Source organism: Nelusetta ayraudi, unplaced genomic scaffold, assembly GCF_046127955.1.
Source record: "Nelusetta ayraudi isolate G7.1 ecotype Tasmania unplaced genomic scaffold, CSIRO-AGI_Nayr_v1 ptg000120l, whole genome shotgun sequence".
Classification (NCBI taxonomy): domain Eukaryota; kingdom Metazoa; phylum Chordata; class Actinopteri; order Tetraodontiformes; family Monacanthidae; genus Nelusetta; species Nelusetta ayraudi.
Genome location: NW_027466170.1, coordinates 1,829,500 through 1,853,483, shown reverse-complemented (window position 1 = coordinate 1,853,483; position 23,984 = coordinate 1,829,500). Strand labels below are relative to the sequence as shown.

The following is a 23,984-nucleotide window of genomic DNA, read 5'->3' as shown; positions in this document are numbered from 1 at the left end:
CTAAAAAAAAATAAATACATGAAATGACAAAGATGACCATGATGTCGACACTATCCTCGACAAGGAAAGTTAAGGGCAACCCGAAAAGGCAACAAGGCGATCTAACAGTGTGATTACAGGCAGCAGTCGATCCATTATGCCGTCTTCATTTTATCAGAATCATTTCAGAGGATTTCTACTGGTGCCGTAGTCCGTAACAATCGATCCGCACAGACTGCTCTGATGAAATGTCCTAGTATTGATTGCGTAGGAGAAAGAAACAATATTAAATATGCGCAACAGAAGCTAAGCCTTTTGTTTTGGTCCATGGCCGCTTGCAAGGTCAGTGTTATGGTGATCTGAGAACGATCACGTCTGGAACCTTTTGTGTTTTTAACCACTATTCCCCTGCCTCCCTCCTCCTCCACCACCACCTCCTCCTCCTCTTTCTCTGTGCTCGCATCCCTGCATCCCTCACTTCCTCTCTCCCTCCCGGCAGTGCATCCCCCATCCCCCACACAGTGGCCGTCTCTCCGGGTGAAAGCTGCTGTCTTCCCCTGCGCCACTGGCCCCGACCAAGCCGTTTGTCGTAGCAGCATATCCCCAGTCCGAGCCGAGCCGTTCAGCAGACAACACAGCGGAGAAAGCGCGCAGACATCGAAATACACGCAGGAGGGAAATCTGTCGTCGTTCGATCGAGTGACTCCGGTAAGTGTCTCGTAACTGTTTTTGTTGTGGAGGTCATGGATGTACATGTGTCGACTTGCTCCTTGTTCATTTTTTTTCCGCCTCCGTATCCTTTCAATTGTCCTCCGGGTTGTGGTAGAAGCTAGCGGGCTAGGCTAAGCTAAGCTAAAGTTATGGAATGAAACAGCAACTCCGCCATGGCGAGGGGCTTTAACGCCGGCTGTTTTAAGGGGGGATGTGGCGGTGATACGAGCTGCCTTTTTTTTACGGGCGGGCTTTGCCCACAACTGTCGAGTGTTTTCACCGTCGTGGCTATCGCTCGCCCGCAGCTAGGTTGCTAATTAGCAATTTGGGGCAACGCGTGTTGAGAGATGCGGGGATGCTAGAGCGGGTTAGCCGTGTGGCTAAGGCTAATGAGCTAAGCTACCCTTAGTAATATCAGTTTCCCCCCGGTGCTTTTCCCTCTCGCTTTGCACCGTGTGGACGTGCTAGCGGTGGCTAATGTGGCGATAATTGGCAAGATGGCATCTCGGAGTTGTTATCTGGAAATCGGTGGGTTTTCAAAATGGTGTCTTAAGCTTGTTTGAGTGTGACCATTTTTCCCCTTTCTTTTTCTACTGTTTTTTTTTTTCCTTTTTCGGGGGGGTGGTGGTGGAGGGGGATTGCTGCTCGCTATCTCTGGAATGCAGCACGCTGCCAGTGCATGCCACACTTTGATAAATGCAAGTGCACATTAATCGCTGATGCGATAAATACAAATTCCAGCTACGTAAGCGCTATCCTCGGCCACTCAGTCATCATTACGAACTAAACAATTGCGAGCCAAATTGGTGTAAACGGAACTTTGCGACGCTGTCTAGTGTTTTCCAACAGCCCCCTTGTGCGTCTGTCGACGTTTGCGTAGTTCAGTGTGCACGTCACTACCACATTTCCTCCTCAGTTATTCGACGGGTTTATGTTATTCCTCCGAGAGACACGCGAATAACCATAATAACTTTAAAGGTCATCCCTTATATTGTTCTCTTTGACGAGATAACTAACAGCAGAGTGTTCTCAGTGGTGTTTTTTTTTTTTTTTTTAATTATTATTATTATTATTATTATTATTATTATTATTATTATTATTTAAACTTGTTTTAGTGCAATTGACATTAAAAAAAAAAAGAAGAACATTTAAACACATTTAATGTGAGTCTGTTCCTGCTTTTTGGTGAAATTAACATAATTTATGACCATCAATTATTTTTGGGAGGTAATTACTGGCCTGCCAACTACGACTAATCCCACTTGATGCAGGAATCATCTTTGCTAAAGGATTTCATCGGCCCCTCTTCTCAGTATTGGTTTCGGTAAACTGTGTGCATTTGCCTGCAAGTTGTTTTCCACCATGGACATTTCATAACATGGTTGTTTTCCTTCTTTTAGTTCAAGTCGTAACAATAATAAGTGCCTCTTTGTCTGTGCGTAGTGATAAGATCCAGTGGAAATGCTTCCATTCACGGTACTGAATGATGCGAGTCACGGCGATGACGTAACTCACATTTTAAATAGGAGGAATTAAGTAATCATTCTTAACTGTACATACGTTTTGCTGAGGGTTTTCACTTTTGACGATCTGAGGTGACCCCATCCCTGTGATGCTCTGGACGGGGTCACATGTGGTTATAAGCTTTCGTTGAGGGCAGTCTCATGTTTATGAATGGTGGGCTGCAGAACTGGCCCCGTAAAGCCGTCAGGCTGCAGAGAGCCAGAGTCACTTAATGTTGCAGGAGTCAATGGTTTCCTAACAGACTGTTGTCTTCCGAGGACTTAACTCCCCTGTGGTATGTGTCACTTAACGAGTACTTCATCAGGGATGTATGAGCAACAACATTTACAGATCAGAACTCTGGCTTCGAGTCCTACGTGGTGCCCGGTCCCCTGTCAGTTAGACTTTTTTTTTTTAGTTTGTATGAACAAAGTGGGCAGTCTGTGAAATTAACTAAAATATAGCTGTATCAAAATATCCATTAATTCAATCAAATTGTAGAATATAAGCTGGTCACGACAGTCTTCAACACCATTCAACTTATTTGAGCATCGCATGTCAATATTTTCCTCAACTCAATGAATTGAAGGCAGCACAATGTTTGCATACAAATAATATGTTTCACTTTTGTCTTATTTAAGTTAAGTATGAGAAGGTATATGGACCTGGCTCGCTGCACATCTAACATAAGAAAACACAATTAAAAATGTGGTGGTTTTGTCTAACAATTGTGTATTGTTTTTCATTGACATCTAAATATAATTTGGAATTATTTTGCTAACGCCAAGAATGCCATATTTTTCCACTTCTTTGCAAAGCAAAGCTCTGCAGTTTAATAAGATGATTTCTGTCCCATGTTGTTTTTTGCGATGCTCCTAAAGCACTGCGTGATGCTCATGTTAAACATCGCCAGTGCTGCCATCTTGCATCTCACGTCGCGTTTGCAAGAGAATGCCAACAGTGTGATGGAAAGCAATTTCAATTAATTTAATTGGAGCTAATTAGCAGCTGTACTTGTAGTCTTGCAATTATCGAATGTATGCAGTTGAAAACCTCACATGTTCCCCTCATGCTTATTGGATTTCAGGATTTACATGCAGCTCTGTCTTTCTCCTGATATTAACTGATGCAGCAGTTTTTACCGTTACCTTGTTTTCCCCTTGACTTGTAGCAGAGTCTTGTAGCAGACCGTCAGCTGCTCTGGCTGTGGTCAAATGTGGACGCAGTAGGGGTTGCAAATGGGAAACAAGACGAGTAGCAACCCTAAACCATACCTGACAACCATTGAGCTATTCATTTGCAATCACCACACTGTTAGGTTGTATTCAGAAGATTCCCAAACGTGCATTTCATATTATTGTGAATATCATGAAAAAAATGCAATCCCCCTGCCACCTCCAATACAATAAGTAAACTGTTACTTATTGTATTGGAGGTGGCAGGGACCACACAGGAACACACAACTCCCTGAGTGGATGATGTAGTGAGTCATATCACTGTACGACAGACCTGCTGTCAGAAAAAAAAACAGTTCCATTTTTATTGTAATGGCAAAGTATTGTGGTATAATCCAGGGATGAAGGCCGCAAGGAGGGTGAGTGATGAAATAATTTTGCAAAGCAGTAAAAGAACAGGAGGAAGTCGTAACAGCAAAAAAAAAAAAAAGAAAAAGCAGATCCTGTCCCAAAGAGCAAAGTGCCGTCCTAGATCTAAAATAGCCGGGGGGGCTGCTGGGCGCCTGTCGCTGCAGGGCAGCTCTGATTGTGTTGAACTGAAGCAAGGCTTGGATTTCTGATTTCATCACGCTGCTTTTGAATTTTATATAAGGATGGCTTTGGCCCGGGAGTCGGTGTCAGGTCTGTTCTCGATGGAAGGCGCCCCTCTCTCTTCCCCGTCCCCCAGGTCCGTCTCTTGTCACGCTGCAGTGCGGTTAAACGTTCCAGGAGCCTTTTAATAAAGTGGAAATCCCATTTTGCACATTTCCTCCCAGAAGCGCACCCACCCCCCACCCCCACCCCCATCCCCACCCCTACCCCCAGGACCGTCCAGGTTTTTTTTTTTTTTTTATCAGTTCCCTTCATGTGTTGGCGGTCCTGCAGGAGCAATTTTGGGGGAATTGCATTTTTTTTCCTTGTCAAAAAATTAAGAAAAATTAAGTCAAATCAAGCTTTCAGGGTCATTACAACAGCCTTTTTATTGTCAATGTTCTCAAGCTCAGTTCTAAGGGGACTCCAGCTCACAACTAAAAATGTGTACAACTGAACCTGCATTCAAACTTTAGAGAAACATTAATCAGGTCTTTCTTGAGAAGCTGTCTGGATTGGAGTAGATGAGACGTTTCAAAAATAAATTAAAACTTGAATTGTCAATAAAGAAACTTGCCTACAACTAATTGATTTTTTTTAAATTAAATCAATAATGTAATAATAATTTATCATACTGACTTTTTGTCAAAAGATCTTTCAGGAGATAAAAAATGATCCAAGCTAAACTTGTTTATTAATTGCTGTATATGATTTTTTTTTTAAACAAAGAATTCATAGTAAAACAAAAAACCTGCCATTGACGCACGCACACTATCAGACTGGATTTATCATCTCAGCGTTCACCGGTTTTCCTTTTTTTTCATACTCGAGTGAAACGCTGTCTTCCTCAGGATTTAAAAAAATAATAATAATAAAAAGCAGTTTGGATCTACTGGCTCATGTGCTGGAGTGCGATGACGCCCACCCCTTTTGATTTGTTGCTTAAAGAGTAGCTGCCTGGTGAGGTATTATGTGGGAGACAGCGTCGGCGTGGGGGTTGCGTTTTTATTGTACACGTTCTCCAGGAACGGTAGCTCTTTGTGTGTGTGTGTGTGTGTGTGTGTGTGTGTGTGTGTGTGTGTGTGTGTGTGTGTGTGTGTGTGTGTGTGTGTGTGTGTGTGTGTGTGTGTGTGTGTGTGTGGTTTATTCTTTCACAATCCTTCCCTCCTCCTTCTCCTCCTCCCACTCCTCCCTCATTATTACCTCTCATGGTCCCCTTAGGCTGCAGGAATCTCCCTTTATGGAGTGCAACCAACAATAATGTTGCGTACACACACACACACTTTAATTAGATTCATTAGATAGTTAACCGTGCACAAATTAAATATGCGGGCACCAACTTTGAGATGCGGAACAAGCAAAGATCTGTTTGTCATGTTATGGAGCGCGCACAAATTATGGAGAGAGACACACACACACACACACACACACACACACACACACACACACACACACACACAGTCACTCACAACACGCACAAACACACGCAGGTAACTGGTAAGGTAAGGTTGCGGCTCCTCGAGGCTGCGGCTTTAGAGTTCAGCTCTGGACGAAACCTCACTAATTGAGTTTAAACTTAACAAAGTCCGGCACATTGACTCGGGTTTATCGGAGCGGCAGGAAGGTGACTGACTGACCCCCTGATCTGACTGTCGTCTCAGCCAGACCCCCAAAAAAAAAAATCTTCTCTGGTGGTTTAGTGTGGCTGTTAACGGCTGCAGACGCAGCGAGAACGATTTGCTCTGCCGACAGAAATAACGGGCGTTTGTTAAATCCGAAATACAGTTCACACTAAAAAATGTGTTGGTGATTTATTTTTATGCTTTTTTTGTGTTACTTCCACTCGTAACAAATTCACGAAAGGCTTTATGGAAACATGCATTGTCATTAGAGCTGCAGCTGTTTCGTTTGTTTGTTTTTTTCCTCCTGCCAATTGCAATTCGCAGGTTACTCACTCGTTGCAATTACTTTTTGATTTCAGCTCTCGGAAGACAACTGGAGGAAAATATTAGATTGTCCAGGTGCTGCAAGACCTCTGGAGTGAAGGAAAACACAAAGACATTCAGTGGAACTGACTGATGGTCTTTCCTACCCGCACAAACTCAGCTTGGCTCCACCCGGTTAATACATGGTAGCACTCTGTACCAGGTGTTCTTTTAGTACGTACTCACCAGGGTGAGTGGAGTTGTCAAGTTTCTGATTGATTAGCAATTGTTATTGAAAGTAGACTAAAGCTGAGTACGGCTAAAACCCATGGAAAAGCTTGGTAAAGTTCCTTTTTAAGTTCAATTTGAAATGGTAAAGGACAGCCTTGAGGCTTTTAAACGCCTTTTCCTGAGCAGCAGCAGCAGTAGGGTTTTTTTTTTGACTCCAATTTAAATTTGATGATGACTGATTTTCAATCTCAGTTTCACGAACGGCTCACGAGCAGCGGCTCAAGTGGAACCAGACGGTTTGTGCAGGAGGGACACGGTGTTCTCTGGTCACACCTGAGGTGACGTCGTGCTCTGCGAGTAGAAGCCACCGAAATATGCAGAGGAGGGCGGAGCAAGATGTGTTTTTTGTGACTTTTTTTAAAAGGAGATACAGATGACTGATGGCCAGCGTGTGGATGAGAGACTCTTGTCAGTCCCTCAGTCTGTGAGCAGCTGATAGTAACACGGCTGGTGTGTACATGATGTACCTGCAGTGTTTCCGCTGCGCCGTGCCAGCTGCTCCACACTGAAACCCTGGATGGTTGTGAGCCCTCTTCCAAACTGTTTTTTCTCTTCACGTTCTCTTGCCGGCTGATAAAAAAAAGCAAACGTTTGTTTTGGTGTATTGTGAGCATACAGTCGGTAGTTTTGCTCACTCCCAAACCCCCCAGGCTCGCTTTCATGAAAATACTCTTTCACAGCGATCGGTAGCAGAAGGTCCGTCTGGATGGGAGTTTTATTTTTAGGGGGTGGAGCCCGCGGCGCCTCAGCATCGCCTCCCGCTGGAAGACAAAGGGAGTCGTAGTTTGGCACTCGGCGGCCGCTCATTCTGACCGTCTCTGTTTCCTGCTGCTCCTCTCACACCTCCGTGGTCTTTAACGCACTCCCACACACACACGCACACACAGTCACTGGTGTCGACTCGGCTCAGCCACAGCTGCGGTGTTGCCGCTAAGTCGGACCTCAGGGTTTTTTCTGCCACCTGTCCGGCCCTTTAATGGGCGACATCTCCTCCGAGGCTCGCCAAGTCCTTTAATAAGCAACCTGCTGAGGGAAACATTGTTGGCACTTTCATGTTTCATTCGTTGGGTGGGTGGGGGGGGGGGCAGTCTAACGTTTATTTTAAATGTGCTGAGTAAAGTACCAGACTCGGGGCGCCATGAAATCTTTGAACTTTTTTTTGAATGCGTATATTTTTTTTTCTTTCGTGATACCTTTTTGCAGCATCACCACAAGTGATCTTCACCTGATGCATACACAAACATGCACTCCTTCACACATAGACTCCATCACCCCATAGTGTATTGCACAGATTGTTATTGTAGTTGTGGGCAGTGTCACGTTTCAATATTGCACAGGTGAAGTGTTCAGTGGCAGTTGGCAGTATTTAACTGGATCGCCGCAACTGCAGGATCAAAACTGTGGCTTGTAACCATCACAGCAAAAACCAGCAGGTCTCGCACGTTTGCTTTAAAGCTCCGTGGCGTGGCTGCAGACTCATGCCTGCACACTGTCGTAGTGAACTCGGTTCATTGCGTGTTTCGCCGAGATGTTGGCTTTGCCAGCGACTTGATCCAGTCAAGTTTGTGGTCGACTCTTGAGTCACGGGCAAGGTTTTGTGTTTCGTGTTCATTTTCCTGCAATTACCCTAACAGCGGGTGTGTGGAGATGCTGCTTTTTTCCCGAGGTGGAGCAGCGCAGCAATCAATTAGAGGAAGCGGCGCCCGGGGAAGGAGCTGAAACCTGGAAGGTGGCAAAGATGAACGAGGAGTTAAAATTGTGCGAGCGAGCTTGTAACAATTAGATGGACTCCCCCTTGGTTTGCCCGGTTTTTAATGAGACGCGTGGAAAATGATGTACATATGTAGCAGCACTTTACACTCATTTACTGGAGGATGCACTGACGTGTGTATCTGAAGAAGTGTCCGCTGCGGCCCGCTCGGAGCGTCCGCCAACCCCCTCTCTCTGTGGCACGTTGACTTCAGCGTCACTCAGTGCGGCTCGGCCTGGCTGAGCTGCAGCAGCGGGAGCAGTAGCTGCGTTTCCATTCCAGTTTTTTTTTTGCAAAATAAAAGCGATAATTCTAAAATTTCGACCAAGTAGTACCAGTACGATTTGCAGGTGTTTCCACTGAATGGTGCGAAGCGCAGAAGCCGTAATTCTTGTCAAAATGTCAACACAGCTGTGTGATGCAATGGAGAACATTTCCCTTGACTGGACGGACGGACGGCTTTTGATTTCAATCTGGAATTGCGTCCTCCAGTTCTCTCTCTCTCTCTCTCTCTCTGTCACTCGCTCCCCTCCCCCTTTTTGTGTGTGTGTGCACGGATGAGTGAACGGATGGACGGACGGATGATGTGCTGCATACAGAAAACTGGCCACAGCATTTCTTTACGCAGCGTTCTGCGTCGCATAGGAACCAGACAGAACTGGACTGATGTCTGCCTACACACACACACACGCACGCACGCACGCACGCACGCACGCACGCACGCACGCACGCACGCACGCACGCTAGATTCCATCTCCTTGAGTCTGACACAAGATGCACACATACACACACACACACACACACACACCTCCAGGTCACTCCTCGGCTCCCCCTGCTGTCTCTCAGTGCAGCGCTCACTGCTCATGTGTGCACAACATCTTGCCTACCTGTGCTCTCTCGCTCTCTCTCGCTCTCTCTCCCTCCCTCCCTCTCTCTCTCGCTCTGTTTTTCTGTTCCGTCTGGCTTGCCGTCACTCGACCCGTTGGCTGGGTTGTCTGGTGCTTTGGTGCTGTGGTGTTTTTTCTTTTTTGTTTAGATGTTGTTGTTTTCATGCGGCCGTTTGCCCTCTGCTGCTTGTGTTGGATGTCCTCCTCTCCCAGCCCCACAGACTGTGTACACACTCTCATCCTCATGCCTCACTTTTGACGCCTCATGCAAGTCTTCGGGTTCTGCAGCCACCCCTCACCCCCCCACCCCAGGGTTCCCTCCCCTTCAATTTCCATAAGATGGGACTTCGCGGCTGACGCATCCAGAGTCCGCCGGCTTTATGTTGCCGTTACAAAATAATAAACAAAAGAGTAAAATTGCATATTTCCCCTTTCCCAATAGTAATGACTGTGTTTGTATGTGGTTTAATGGACAATAATTACCGCCAACACTCACTCACACCCACTGTGAGGATCACGGTGCCCCCCCACCCCGGCCCCCCCGCTGCTGCTGCCACTAATCATTTTGCTGTCACACTGGCGCTTGCTTCTTTTTTTTTTGCGTTTTTTTCTTTTTGTTTTTAATTTTACTCCCTTCCCTTTCCTCCCCCTCCCCCCCCCCCCCACCTCCCCTCTCCCTGTGTTCGTTGTAATCATGACTTCTCGCTGTTTTAATTTCAGATTTGCATATCCACTACCACTCCTTCCTCATTTGCATACAGCAAGAATGGCGAGCGGGCATCCCACAGACAAATTCAGTTTCATGTATCAACCAGACACGCACAAGAGGTACGGGACACGCATGTACACGCACCCCCGACACGCACACGCACGCACACGACAACACGCACCGATCAGGTAAGTTGACACAACAGAGCTGCGGGTGAAAAAGGGGGGAAAACAAAGCGCCGGTCACGTCAGGAGCGTCGGCAGCGCGCCGCCTCCACGGCTTCCTCTCCTCCGTCCCCGCTGTGAGAGGCGGCGGCGCTCGCACGCCCGCACGCCTCTTAAATATGCAGCAGTTAAACTAACAACATTCCAGCCGCTGCGTCGTCACGCCGCACAGGAAGCCGGCCATTATCCCCCCGTCGATTCATTCGCCTTTGTGGGGTTTTTTTTTCTTTCTCCGCGTGGCTTTGTACGCCTTCTCTCTTTTGTATTCGTATATATGCACACATACAGCAGAATTGTTACCGTCTGTGTTGTCACGCTTGTGTTGTGCCTCCTTAAGAGTGCGATTGAACGAGTGGGCAACGTTTTTGTTTTGTTTTTTAATGGATCTTCTTCCCTCTCGCCGAACACCTGGCAGATTAGAAAAGCTCATAATTTCCCTCTCAGCAAACTTGTAAGGATGTGTGCCCATTTGTGACATCACAAAGGGCACTGCCACCTCACCTCGGTTGGTAACAGCACCCTGAGACAGGTGTTGGTAATGGTGCTGTTTCCTGAAGATCCTACAATGTTTTTTTTTGTTTTTTTGAATGATCAGTTGTACACCGCGACTCTTCGATGGGTCCAGGATAGAAATGCAGCCGCCTGAATGACGAGACAACTGTGGATTTGTAGGAAAACTGTAACTGCATTTGTCTAATTCAGTTTCCCCCCCTAATTTCCACCTGTCTACTTTACTTTGTTTCCGATCTTTACTATCCATCTAATCTGTCTGCCTCTCTCGCTCTCTCTCTGTCTCTCTCTCTCTCCTTCTCTCTGTCTCTCGCTCTCTCTCTCCCTCGCTCCCTCCCTCCCCTCCTGTCTCCCAGTAAGAACAGGTTAGCCTCAGCTATGAATCCAGTCTACAGTCCCGTTCAGCCTGGCACCCCGTACGGGAACCCCAAGAACATGGCCTTCGCAGGTAAGTCGGAGGTGGTTCTCCTTTACATCTCAGCCCCTCAAACTAACAGGAAGTAGGCGGAGCCACCTTTTATGCAGGCCCAGTGTGATTGTTGGGTGGACTGAAAACCAAAGCATTCATTTTTTTGTCGTCGTCTTGGAGACGTTTACACAGTGATTTATCAGCATCTGCCAACTTCTTCAGCAGCTCCACATTTAATGTCCTGCATCTTCCAACAATGTTGGACCTGAAAATGTCACCAGTCATTTAGTTTGAGGGCATTTTAGAACACTGGGAAGAGATTAAAAAACAATATCAGCCCTGTTGTTGAACAGGAAGTTTTCAATACACATTTTGTTGTGTCATTTTTCAAGTTCCAGCTAAGGAGCTTGATTGAATGTTGTTGAATAAGTTAGAACAAATTCAAAGGAGGAGAGAATATTTCTGCATTTGGCAATTTTCCCAAACAATTTTCACTATGTTGACTAATGAAGTGCAAATCTTTCAACTCCCTCCTGTTTTGAAAATGGAATAAATCAGTTTTGGCCCTCTCCTCCACCAGGCTTCCTCCGTTACAGACTGATGTAGACGTTCATATGACTCAACAGCTGCAGAACTCTGTGTGTCTGTCCGCTGAGCCGCTAACAGCAGCTCCCAGCAGGCGGCTCGTCTCTCACCTCCTTGTATTATTATTTTTCAACATTTCTGATTTTCTCTCCGACGCAGCTATTTCTCTCTTCTATTTTTCCTCGTCTTTTTTTTTTTTTTTTTTCCTGACGCCAAACAGCTGACGCACAGGAGCGTGCACTCGCGCCCACGTGCACGTGTCTGCTTCCGCCGCAGAACGTTGCCAGTTTTATCTCCACCCACAGCGTGTTGGCAGGCGTGTCTCTGTGTCTGTATGGAAGACACGTTCAGCCAACCAGGGTTATCCATGCAGACAGGGTTTTTTTTAATGGCCGCCATCTGTGCGCAACCTGTGCGTGTGTGTGTGTGTGTGTGTGGGGTGAGACAGCGTGTGATGTGTGTGTTCCTGTCATCTCTTGAAGGCTATCCAGGAGGGTATCCTGCCACGGCCCCCACTTACACCCCCAACCTCTATCAAACAGGCAGTCCAGGGTATCCACCAGGTGAGCCTCAGCACGCACACACACACACACACAAACACACCAATTGTGATTTGTTTTTAAAGATCATGTTTTATGCAAACCTCACTTCACGAGGAAGTGAGTGCTAAGACCATAACTGCTGAAATTATTTTCTGTTAAAAAATTGGTTCAATCAGCTCAGTAGCGCCCCCTATATAGACGCAAACATTGAAATCGCCATAACGGCCTCTAAGAAGGTCATTATCATTTATTATCATTAAATATTCTTTCTGAAATGTCACAAAACCAGTCCAAATAAGGTTCTGGGCCCAAAAGTGGTTTGCACATCAGACTTTCTGAAGAGCCACGCAACCATGGCAGGAATAATTGCCTTGGAAATCGTTCATTCTGCTGCCAGTTTATGCCGAACCCCTGAAATTTGTGTAAATCCTCCTGTTGTGTTAATCATTGTAATCTCCCCACTGCTGGAGGCCATTGACAAAAAAATGTTTTTGTTTTTTGCATCGCATTGCGTTGCATCGAAAAGCCGCCAAGCCACTCATTGCGTTGAATAAATTACACAGCGATGGCATTTTAATTTGAAAGCAGATGATGTGTTCCTGATGGTGCTGTGGATGACGCCGTCGCAGACCCTCTTCAGATAATTGAGCCATTTGCCGCTTTGCCTTTTGTTGTAAATTGAGGCTGTGCTTTCAAAACAAAAACAAAACGAAAAAGGTGCTTTACCAAAATAGTTGTCATTTATTATTTTGAGCAATTAGGAGGTCCTGCTGATGCTGAGCGTAAGTGTGGGGAGCGGTGTTCCCTGGTCGAAAGACAGGAAGGGAGCCAAGAACAGCTGTCGGCGGCGTCTCTCCGCTGGCTTCATGTCTGGTCCCTGCAGCAGATGGGAGAGCGGTTGTCACCAGTCTGCACACACACAGGCTGTCCAGGTCCATCCAGGTCCAGTTAGTTCAGTCTGGTCTGGGTCGGAACTCTTCAGCAAACAGGAAGGACGCGATGCTGCTCACTGGAAGAGAAACTAGAGAAGCAGTTGGTGGACTGGAAACTGTCAAAATTTCCTGTGTAGAGGAGAATTAGACATTTTCATTGTTTATTTGAACACCTCGTTAAATATTATTTAGGAGCTTCGTACTGAGAAGCTTTTTTTTTTTTAATCTAAAAGTACAGTATCATTAAAGACTTCTAAGCCTTGAGTTCAAACCCAGGAACTGACGTCTTTGGACAGTTTTCATCAATGATCAGTAGGAAATACGGTTTTCTGAGCATGTGTGCAGGGAGCTGCACTCATCTCCTCCCATTCTGCTGAATTTTAAGTATCTCGGTTAGTAGAATTCGTCTGTGATGCTTTTGAAGCCCGCCTCTTCTTCCTCCTTCCCCTCCTCCTCCTCGCCTCGTCCTGTCCCGTCTCTGCTCTTCTTCCATCCCCCTGTTTGGTTTTATCTATCTGGAAGTAAAAGGTAGCAGGCGATGTTTTCGGCAGCTCTCCCTCGGCTTTGTTCCCGCCGTAAGAAGTGTCGAACGCGCTCGTTAAGACGCCGCTCGAGTCTGTCGCACATTCGGAGGCAAATCGGGGTCCGTGTCGTCACTGTGCGTCTCTCACCATCATTAAACAGAGCGACTGCTCCTGTGCAACACAGCATCATCCTCTAATGCCCTGCGTCCCTGCTGGAGCTACGCTGCATACACACACACAAACACACACACATCACTCTCTTTTTGTAAAGACTTACATTCACTTCAATTTGTGCTCCATTCATTTGCACAGCCTCAACCCAAAACTGACCCCGGTCTTAATCTGTGTTCATACTTTGCCCTCAAACTTAAACCCTCACCCTAAAATGTGATGACTAACTGGCTGAAATATCCTCACTCTATTGGTTAAAAAGTGTAATCTTGTCCTCACAATGCCATAATTACAGGAACACACACACACGCACGCACGCAAACACACTCTCACACGGTGGCTCCAGCATCTCTTTGTTCCCTTGTCCTTGTGTGAGAGAAGTGCTTTCATAAGCAAGCAGCGACTAGCTTGTAGCGTGTTTGACCTTCAGGCTCCCCCCGGTGGTGGCTCGGCAGTACTGCACTACGCAGAACAAACACGATTCCTTCACTGGGTGAACAAACATCCTGTTTTGTTCAGTTTTCATGCCGCTCGTTTGACTTTGTTTATGGCGTCATAAATAATTACAACAATAAATTGATATGTTCGTGAAGTTGGGGTGAAATTTGTGGGATAATGAACTGCACTGGTTTGAGGGAATTCAGAAAATAAAACAATTGATCTCCCCCTTAAAATCAGGTATGTAGTAAAACTATAATGTTAAGTAAGATTAGCTTGTTAGGTGTTTTTAGCCTGACAGGATTAATTATACAATATCAATTGTTATATTTATCAACATAAATGAGATATTTAGGGAGGGGAAGAAATGGAGGGATCTTGCTGATTTCCAACTTGGAAGTGGGACTTTTCACTTCACTTCCTAGTTCTCCGAGAGTTTGTTGACAGGTCAAATATGGATGAAGCAGCCGTAAGCAGCTGCAACGACAACAAGCACTGAAGGACGTTCAGAGAATTTTCCAGGCTCCAGGTTCCATTCTTATTCTTATCTCACCGGCGGCTAGAAAGACTTTGATGAACTGCTGCGTCCTCGCTTCCTCAGTGATTCTCCGCTTCTCCTCGCTCTCTCATTCTCTCTCTCTCTCCCTCTCTCTCTCTTTCTCTCTCTCTCGATCCCGTCTCAGGGGTTCAGGCGTCTTTCAAGACAGAGCGTTCGGATCGATGCGGTTCTGAGCGGAAAAGACGGAGGTGCAGCAGAGAGAGGGGGAGGATGTAGGAGTGGGTGGAGGGATATATAGAGAGGCCAAGCCTCACCCTCCTCCACGCTGCCCCTTTTTGCTCCTGGAGTTTGAGAGTCGTTGACCACATTCATCACCACTTACTGCCACCTGCTGTCTCACACTGCAGAGTGCAGGCTGGTAATCAACACCAGGAGTTGGTAGTAAACATATTCCACTCTGGAATTGTCAGCGGCTGAAAAATAAAGCTTAGCCCTGGTGATGTCGTTTGCATTTAATTTCCTTTTGCGAGAAAAAAAACAATTTCCTGCTCTGTGATTTTGCGATTTTTAGCCCTGAAAGATGTTTGCAAATGTAAACGTCCCTCTGTCCCTCTGTCTGTCTGTTCTCCGTCCAGGATATACTTCAGCAGGGACTCCGTACAAAGTGCCCCCGACCCAGTCCAACGGAGCACCCCCGCCCTACACCCCGACCCCGACCCCGTACCCCACGGCCATGTACCCCATCCGCAGTGCCTACCCCCAGCAGAACATATACGCACAGGTGAGGGCCACATCAGCCCGAGCACAGCTGCTGCTGCTGCTGCTGCTGCTGCTGTTTGTCGCGTCGCACCTCTTTTCAGGCGTCTGTGCCACAAAAGTTCACCGCACCAATCGACATTCTGAAGAAAAAAATAAAATAAAGCTACGTTTAAAAAATGGTCAATTCTAAAATGATAAACTCACTTGGTGACTTTCCTGCCTAGCGATCTTCTCTGACTTGAAGTGACTCAAATACGTTCATTTGCACCCCCGATCCCAACAGGGAGCCTACTACACCCCACCCGTGTACGCGGCTCAGCCTCACGTGATCCATCACACCACCGTGGTGCAGCCCAACAGCATCCCCTCCACGGCCCTCTACCCAGCCCCGGTCCCCGTCCCCACCCCCCGCAACAACGGCATGGCTGCCATGGGGATGGTGGCCGGCACCACCATGGCCATGAGTGCAGGTGGGTCACTCTTTTTTTTTTTTTAACTTGCGCGAATAAAGCCGTAAAATGTGGCAGTTGTACTTGCCTGAAGTGGATGAACCTTGTTTTTTTTCAGCCAGGTTTGCTTGACTTTTCAAACGACTCACTGGTGTGGGTTTCTTTGTGCTAAATCGCACAAAAAGCTCCTGTAACACAAATATCTAGGAAGTATTTCTCCTCAACGTGATTTGTGAACTCCTCTCTGCGGTGCGTGGCGATACAGCGACTCCGGGGGGTCTTTGAGGTGGTTGCGTATCGGCGTAGTGCTACTTTGGAATGCTAAGGGGGGCTTCACAGAGTTTGCACTTAACATCTTTCACTGCTTCACTTTACATTAAAAATTCAAAAACCTTAGAAACTTTGGGCCGGAGTTTTGGAGTGTGTTTTTTTTTTTTTTTTTTTTTTTTTCCCAGAGAAGAAGCTGTTCTTCCTCTCTGTTTGTTGCAGGGTGTAAACAATGTATATGTAAACAATTATAATAACAATAGCAAGACACGTCGACGCAAAAATGTAATATTACGTCGACTAATTGTTGCAGCCCTCAAAAAATAACCTCTGCGTGAAGGATGCCGATCCTCCTGTCATGGCACCCAGATGGCTGAATGTGTGTTGCTGTGACTGTGACTCCCTGCAGGGACCCTGCTGACCACGCCCCAGCACGCCCAGATCGGAGGTCACCCAGTAACTGTGCCAACCTACAGGCCCCAGGGGACACCTGGGTACAGCTACGTACCGCCTCACTGGTAGAGCCCGTCCACCATGTGAGTGTTGACAGGGATGCGACTTGTGTTGCTCCACCCATCCACTTCCTCGGACATGTGACAGTTGAGGACAGAGAGGTTTTTTTCTTCCCTTCTTCTTCCCCTGAGCTGCAGCAAAGTGTGAGCTCCAGTAGCCATCAACTTGTTAATGCACATTGTCTTTGGCGACAAAGTGACGCCACAGGACAGACTGACAGACTGGATTTAAACTTAACTCTGAGATTTGGGACTGTTGGTGTTGAGGAATGAGGAATGTGACACACAGAAGAGATGAGATTAGAGATTTATTGCCATTTGCTCAAGTTAAAACAGGTACATTGGAATTCTTGTGCGTTTCCATGAGTCAGTGAATAAAACCACGTGATAGCAAGGGGGGGCGGGGGGATTGAATACAAGATGCAGATGGTGCGTGCCAAACTGGAAATGATGCACTCTTGTTACTCTGCTTGTACTTGTTTTCGCCGACAGCCGCAGCGACTATTACCAGCTGATGATGAATGACTGTTTCTCTTTCCTTCCTTCCTTCCGTCGTCTCTCCATCCAGACCCGAAGTCACCATCGTATGCAACTGCTCCAAACTCACGCGGGCTCCCACCAGTAACCACAGGAAATCGGCACCTGTCTGCAAGAACAAACTAAAGTGCAACAGCCACTTTAATATTATTATTATTATCATCATTATTATTATTATTATTATTATTATTATTATTATTCGGGACTGAGCCACAGCGAAGGCCTGCTCTCATCATTATTATTATTATTATTATTATTATATTATTATTATTATTGTTACAATGCGACATTCTCTTAATGTTTCTTTTCTGAAAGCTGCTTTTATTTCTCTTTTGTTTTGGTTTTGTTTTATTTTCCTCTGTTCATTTGCCAACCAGTTGTTACTTTATTGTTCTAATTAGAAATATATTTTTTTTCTTTTTTCTTTCTTTCTTTTTTTTTGTTGAAACGTTCACTTCCTTCCCACCGTGTCTGTGGGCGGAGCTCCAGACAGGTGGCGGCAGGGGGTGTGGCGGCGGCAGCGTCTCTTGCTCCCGTTTCTGTGTCGTGCTGGTGTGTGTGTGTGTGTGGTCCTGCTGCTGACTCGGCAGGAGAAAATCGGGCACTTAACTCCTCCGTCATCACCATCGACACTCGACGCTGCCAAACGTTGTCACGACTCGGCGGCGGCTTTTTAGCAACATTAGGAATTTTTTTTTTTTTTTTCCGCGGCTACCTGGGGGCTTCTCTTTTCCCTTTCTTTCTTTCTTTCTCGTCCTTTCCTCCCTTTCATCCGTTTGCTCCTCTTTCGCATTCAACTCGGTCGTCTTCCAGCGTGCGCGTCTGTCCGTCTGCCATCACCGACCTCCCCCCCCCCAACCCTCTCCCCCCTCCGTTTCCAGCGTTTCCCTCATTTCCACGAAACACACTCGACGCTGAGGGGACGGACGTCCGCTGAACGCCACACACTATGCAGACCAGGATCTCGCAACACTATCGGGAATCTCAAACTCGGCAGCATTTTACTGAGTGCACAAACTTGTAAGATAAGCGTAGAATTGGCACCCGAGACACACACACACACACACACACACACACACACACACCCACCCAGTCCCTCAGCGGCACTTAATACATCCACTTACATCCACTCACCGACCAACACGGCAGGAATATTTCAGTGCAACAGGAAGTAGAGAAGGAGCGGAGGCAGAGGCGGGGTTACGTAGGATTTCTGGGAAGTAGGGGAAGGAAGGGGGGGCGGGGGGGGTGGTGGTAGAGAGATGGGGTGGAATCCCAGTGGATGTTTGCTTTTTGTTTTTTCTAAAGGTACAAGACATCAGAGTGTCGTGAGGGCACAGACACTGCGAGCGGTTTTCATTTTGTTTTTGCACTGCCTGGATTTTTGCGTTCAGTCCCCCCAGCACCGCAACAGTGATGCTATCCCTTCTTCCTCTTCTCTTCCTCACTTCCTGCTGGAGTTAGTCGATCTGCCGCTCACACTCACACTCACTCACACACACTCACTCACACACACTCACTCACACACACATTGGTCACTAGGTAATGGAGCGAGTCCGGCTAACGCTACCGGTTTGGAGTTTACTCGCTGCGACCAGGATGGAGACGCTCTGGCAGCCGTGTCCACTTAGAAGCCCGGCGTAGAATTTAATATTCCTAGAACACCACCGGAGGCGCTGTCGCTCTGAGGTGTCTCTGCAGAAAACCTATCAGAAGTGGGCGTCCTGGGGGTCGATCATCTGAGCCAATGGAGAGGCGGACCGTGCGCAGCCCATCACATGGGTGTTATTTCGTGTGAAGGCATCGAGTGGTCGCCATCTCACACTGCCAAACTGACAGGTGGGGGTGGTGGAGGAGGTGGGTGGGGGTGGGGGGTCCATCCAATGAGACGTCCAGAGGAAGAAATTAAAAAAAGAAACATTTAGGGCGGCGGGAGTGTTCGATATTACGCAATAACATTTTAAGTAAGAGTAATAACACACACACGAGCGGTGATTGTTTTTCTCAGCGTTTGGGTTTGTTTTGGGCCGTCGCTCATCGTGGTGAATATCTGAGTGTGGATGTCAGGCTCCATACGCAGCCGCTATTAATCATCCATCAACTCGTTACTGCTAAGAGTAGAAACATATCAAGAATTTGGATTATTGAATAACTTTATGAGGAACTATTGCACAATTTAAGACGAGAAGAAGAAGAAGAAAGGAAAAAAAAAACAGAAATAACTTGATGATTGTAATTTAATGTTAAGTCAACAGGTACACTAGGCTTTGTTAGTGCAGGAGGGAGGGAGAGGCAGTTTCTGTTCACTTTTCAAACAAAAATAAGAGTTAAAAAAAAACAACCAATAAGGTGGAGTGTTTGAGGTATTCTTAGTGCAGATGTTTGTCGCTCATAGGTTTATTTCTGAAAATATTACACAATGCTGCTGCTGTCGGAAGGAAAAGCCGTCAATATTTTAGCCTTTTTTTATTTTTCTTGTTTGTTTTTTTTTGGGAAAAAAAAAGAAAAAAAGATCCTTGTGTTTTTATGACAATTGATGTCGAGCGGCGGCTCTCGGCACCGGGGTCCCGTCGGGTTTCCCTCGTGGTAGGATCTTGTTTATTTTAATTCAGATCAATAGGAAAAAAATACGACGACAACGACAACACAAACTGAGATGATTTTCTTGCGACAGCAGAACTTTGACCCGTCACAAGGGTTTATTTAAGCAACCACTACTTCTGTCAGTATTCCACAGTTATTATTATTATTATTATTATTATTATTATTACTACTATTATCACTTTCTGTTCTCTCTCTTTTCCCTCTGGTCAATTAAGCATTATGGGTATGCATAATATTCAGGTGTATTTCACTATAGCATTGGATGTCTAAGTTAAGAAAAAAAAAATAATGCAGTATATTTATACAGCAAGTGGTACAGTAATGTATTTCTAGCTACGCATGGTCGCATCAGTGTGGCAGCTACTGTTTGTGCTTTTTATATATATGTTGGGTTTTTCTTTTCTTTTTCTTTTCTTTGTGTTGAACGTCCCCGGCGTCTTGTTCCTCCACATATCAGTGGCTGAGGGTCGTGGGTGAATATCTGGGAATATCTGGCCGCCACATTCCCCGTTTGACTCATCATTTCTTGGATTTACACACCTGGAGGGAAACGGGAACGGAAGGATTTGGACACTGCTAGATTTTTATTTGTTTTTTAACAGATAGGGAACAGGGGGAGGTTGCTGTAGAGCTTCTTTTTTGTGGGGGGGAGCCATGTTTTGCGGTCGGCTTCTGCCCCTCTGGGTGCAGAGATGCCCGAGGTGTCGTCCTGGAAACCCGTCAGCTGCCTTTTCTTTCTCTCTTTTTTTTTTTTTTTTTCGTTCCGTGCCATATTTCACCCGCAGTCGTTTGGTAAATGTTAGTCCCCCCCCTCTCGGCATCCAGTGGATTCCGAGTCCTTGTTACTCTTCGCTCTGGCTTTCCTTGTGACTCTGTGTTTGGTTGTTATCGATGCCTGTCTCACTGTTTGCCTGTGCTCTTCCTCTCGCGCTGACTCTGTGCCACATCTCCTCTGCCCCCAAAGCGTCCCTGAACTGTGAAAAACGTTTGGTTTTTGTCACTCGCAAGGATGCGAAGCGATGCAGATGTTCTGCTCTCAGCTCTTCTGGACACCAAGTGGCTCCTTCTGAAGACATTTCTTAACGTGAAGGTTCGAGCATTTCAAAACCTCAATCTAAAAAAAAATGCTTTTGAGGGAGCTCTTTAGTGTGCACACCTTCTCTTCTCATCCAGCATCCAACCCATTCGCACTCTTTCAGAACTTTCATATCTTTTCATTTGAATGTTCTGCTAATTTGGCCGTGTTTTATTTCCTCCTCTAGTTTTTTTTTTTTTTTTTTTGCCTTTCTTGTGTTCTGAACCTAAACTTTGCAACCTTTTCCGACCACTGTCCGCAGTAGCAGTCGCATTCATTGATGGAGTACTACATATTGGCGTCAGCAAGAGCATTTGTGTCAATTCGCCACTAGAGGGCGCAATCGGGACGCGTGGAGGCTTTTGGAGTTTGGAGGCTGTGAACCATATGTGGCGCAGACCTCAGTTTTTACTGAAGTTGAGATGTGAGGGAGGAATGTTGATGCCAGATATTTTTTAGCAGAAATTATGAAATATTTTTTTAAAAAAATGTGGCACCAAATTAGTTTTTTGTTTTTCTTAAGAAATTTTTCAAAATCTTTTCTGGCCCGAGGACCAACTCTGGACCAAAACTGTCTGGTTTTTTTATGTGCTGCCTCCAGCTGAGGCAAACACACACACATCACTTGTGATGGTGGAAGCAGGGTTATGGTTTCTTTTGTAGCTGTTCATTTTTCCTCCCCTGGGCGGTCAAACTGCTTCTTCATTTCATTCCTCTCCTTTTTTTTTTTTCTTTTTCAATTTGCACTTAAATACAAAAGGACAGCTTGCAAACTTTAACTTGTTAAAGAGAAAAATGCAAAGTTGTCTCTGTTATTTTTTTAATCTCTCCGCTTCGTTAATCTCTTTTCTTTCCAACTTCGTTGATCTTTCTCTCCATTGTTTTTCCAGTCTTTGCAAAACTTGTCATGGCCTCTTCCATCGACCTCTGCTCTCTTCATTTCGCCTCGCAGTTGATAAGTCTTAGGTTGTTTTTTGTTTTGTTTTTTTTTGTTTTTTTCACAGGTATAACTGAAAACACTACTATCACAATGAATAGTAGGCTCTTAAATGTCTTTGATGTTCTGCTGCAGAAAGAAAAATCTTAATTTTTCAGAGGTATCTCTTTAATTTGACACTAAACGTGATGCAAAAAGTGGAAATTCCTTGTCTTCCAAATAAAAAAAAAAAAGGAAAAAATAAAAAAGCATACTTGTATCCCGCCCGGATCAAGTATTAGGAACAACAACCCCCTGTTTGGAAGTTTTAGTTTGGTACCCAGTTTGCACATGCTATGGTATATCTGTTACCGTAAGGTTGTGTTTGAAACAGAAGCCCAACGTCTGTTCAGCGTTGAGAGAAGTGAATTGTATGTTAGATATTTGGTCCGGAGTGAAGGACCAGCGTCAGGCTTGTGATATGAAGTGTAAATCTGTTTTTAATTTTTTTTTTTTTTTTTTTTTTTAATTTTACTTTATTATTTTTTTTTGTTGTTGAGGTTTTTTTTTTAATTTTATTTTATTATTTTTTTAAAGATCAGTTAGTGATCTTAGTACTATAACTAAGCCAAGTTTGTAATTGTATATTTACTGTAAAATGTAGAACATTGAATAACTATTAAAATTTTCCTATAAAAGGAAGAAAAATGTGTTGAGTTGTTTTTTGTTTGCTTTTGTTTTGAATAATCGGAGCAGGTTCACCATATAAAGATTTGTTTTGACTGGGTTTTTTTTCCTCCTTTCAAAGAAGCTAAAGTTTCATTTCCTCAGGGACAGAAGGCCGGTGACTGCAGGCGAACTGCAGCTTTCACTTCCATGAGCAGACATCCTACCAGCTTGTGCAACACTGGCACGCGCACCTCACTTACAGACATTTCACCACAGTCACATCCTCCTCCTTTGACTGATCTGATACAGATGAGCAGTGAAAAAACACCCAAACTCGATCATTGTTTGAGCATTTGATTTTGTGGCTTTATTTCCAAGAGAATGAGTTATTGTTGGGAAAACAAGTGGTTCAGATGTGACTGGGATTAATACCCCAAAACAAAACTGTTAATAATTCATATTTCTTTAGTTATTCACAAATCTGCTGCTCCCTTATGACGAAATTAGGATCATCAACATGAAATATTGATATAGATGGGAGGAATTCTACCAGGCTTGGAGACCTTTGTGCTCACTCGGAATAATTGTGTAGCTGTGAAACGTAATCATGTCTTTGTACTTAATATTTATGATAAGTAAAACTTTTTAAAAGTTGAGATCATCATTTGAACAATAATCCAAAGAGGATGTCTGGTGTGTCTTAAAAGAATTAAATACAATTTGAACATTATAAATCTCCACTAAAATGTAGTTGACCGTGTCATTTTACATAATGATCATTCTCGATTTGGCATGCAGGCAGTTTTTCCACACGCGGCTATGAGGTGATGCACACGAGCGCACAATTAAGTTGTAAAGCTGCAGCAGTTGCGACGTTCTTTAATTTGGGCCGACAGCCGAGCGCATTCACAACCAGGAAAAACCAGTTGCGGCGCAGCGTGGGCGGCCAATTTATTGTTCTGTAAAGATTCATGAGAAACTGAGTCGGTGACACGGCGAACGCTGACAAACACACACAGACACACACACACACACACACTCGGTTACTATTTCAGAGGAAACCACGCTGGAAGATGTTGTTTTGTCATTGATTCATTAGTGTCAGGGAGCAACTGAGGACAAAACGTCTGCACAAGGAAAACACGAGGGCTCCGTTCAAACTGTGATAGTTTCCCAACAGTCTTCTTCCTGGGAGGCCTTTTGCAAAGTTTGGGACAGATTGGATTGGAAAATTTGAATCCCAAAAACAAATGTTTGCAAAAAGTTTATTTTGCTCGCTCAAGGCTCTTTTTGCAACTTGTTGGTTGCAAACAGGTTTTCTGATTAAAAACCTGCGGCAAACTTTGACCGATGAGCTGATTATTCCCTTGTGCAAACTTCCATGCGCTCGCTTAAGGTCAGCCATTTTACTGGAACTCCAAGTGTGAGATTGCGGGGGTTTTTGCGCGTGTTGCATCCTGCTCTGCGTTGGGGCTCTGGCGTTCCACGCCAGGTGACTCTTTCTTCCAAGGCTTTGGCATTCTCCACCTCGTGTGGAACTCGCATGGCATGCTGGCTTGGAGGGCGGGGCCAGCTTTAACAATGCAACGCTGGCACAACACCAGTCGTTACGAAATCCACGGCGAAGCCTGAGCCGCTTGGCTCCCGTCCGCACACGTCCTCCGTTTCAACACGCCAGACGAGCTCCCGACCGAAGAAGTTCGACTCTGTGGAAAAATGGAATGAGCGGCTGAGACTCGGCCAGAGAGTTTCACCTGGGGCCGATCAGGAGTTGAGGTCGCAGCTCTATCTTGGCCCCTTTT

At 45.5% G+C, this 23,984-nt stretch overlaps 1 protein-coding gene across 3 annotated transcripts; it reads left to right on the top strand.

Annotated features, from left to right (window-relative positions):
• Positions 1–474: 474 nt before the first annotated feature.
• Positions 475–21,824, top strand: fam168a (family with sequence similarity 168 member A). 3 transcript variants are annotated; one of them, XM_076049657.1, is made up of 8 exons: positions 475–687; positions 9,572–9,679; positions 10,651–10,742; positions 11,771–11,851; positions 15,030–15,175; positions 15,437–15,623; positions 16,279–16,405; positions 16,950–21,824. In XM_076049657.1, the coding sequence occupies exons 2-7, from the start codon at positions 9,618–9,620 to the stop codon at positions 16,389–16,391; spliced, it is 681 nt and encodes a 226-aa protein (XP_075905772.1). In that variant the 5' UTR covers positions 475–687; positions 9,572–9,617; the 3' UTR covers positions 16,392–16,405; positions 16,950–21,824. The 3 variants fall into 3 exon arrangements, with proteins under 3 accessions (XP_075905772.1, XP_075905774.1, XP_075905773.1); XM_076049658.1 differs by lacking the exon at positions 475–687 and adding an exon at positions 696–1,218; XM_076049659.1 differs by lacking the exon at positions 9,572–9,679 and having other exon boundaries at positions 479–687.
• The last annotated feature ends 2,160 nt before the right edge of the window (positions 21,825–23,984 follow it).

Coding starts and splice junctions, on each gene's coding strand:
- fam168a (XM_076049657.1), top strand. CDS start 9,618: ATGGCGAGCGGGCATCCCACAGACAAATTCAGTTTCATGTATCAACCA. Junction 15,176..15,436: donor AGCAGAACATATACGCACAG/GTGAGGGCCACA, acceptor CGATCCCAACAG/GGAGCCTACTACACCCCACC. Junction 15,624..16,278: donor CACCATGGCCATGAGTGCAG/GTGGGTCACTCT, acceptor GACTCCCTGCAG/GGACCCTGCTGACCACGCCC.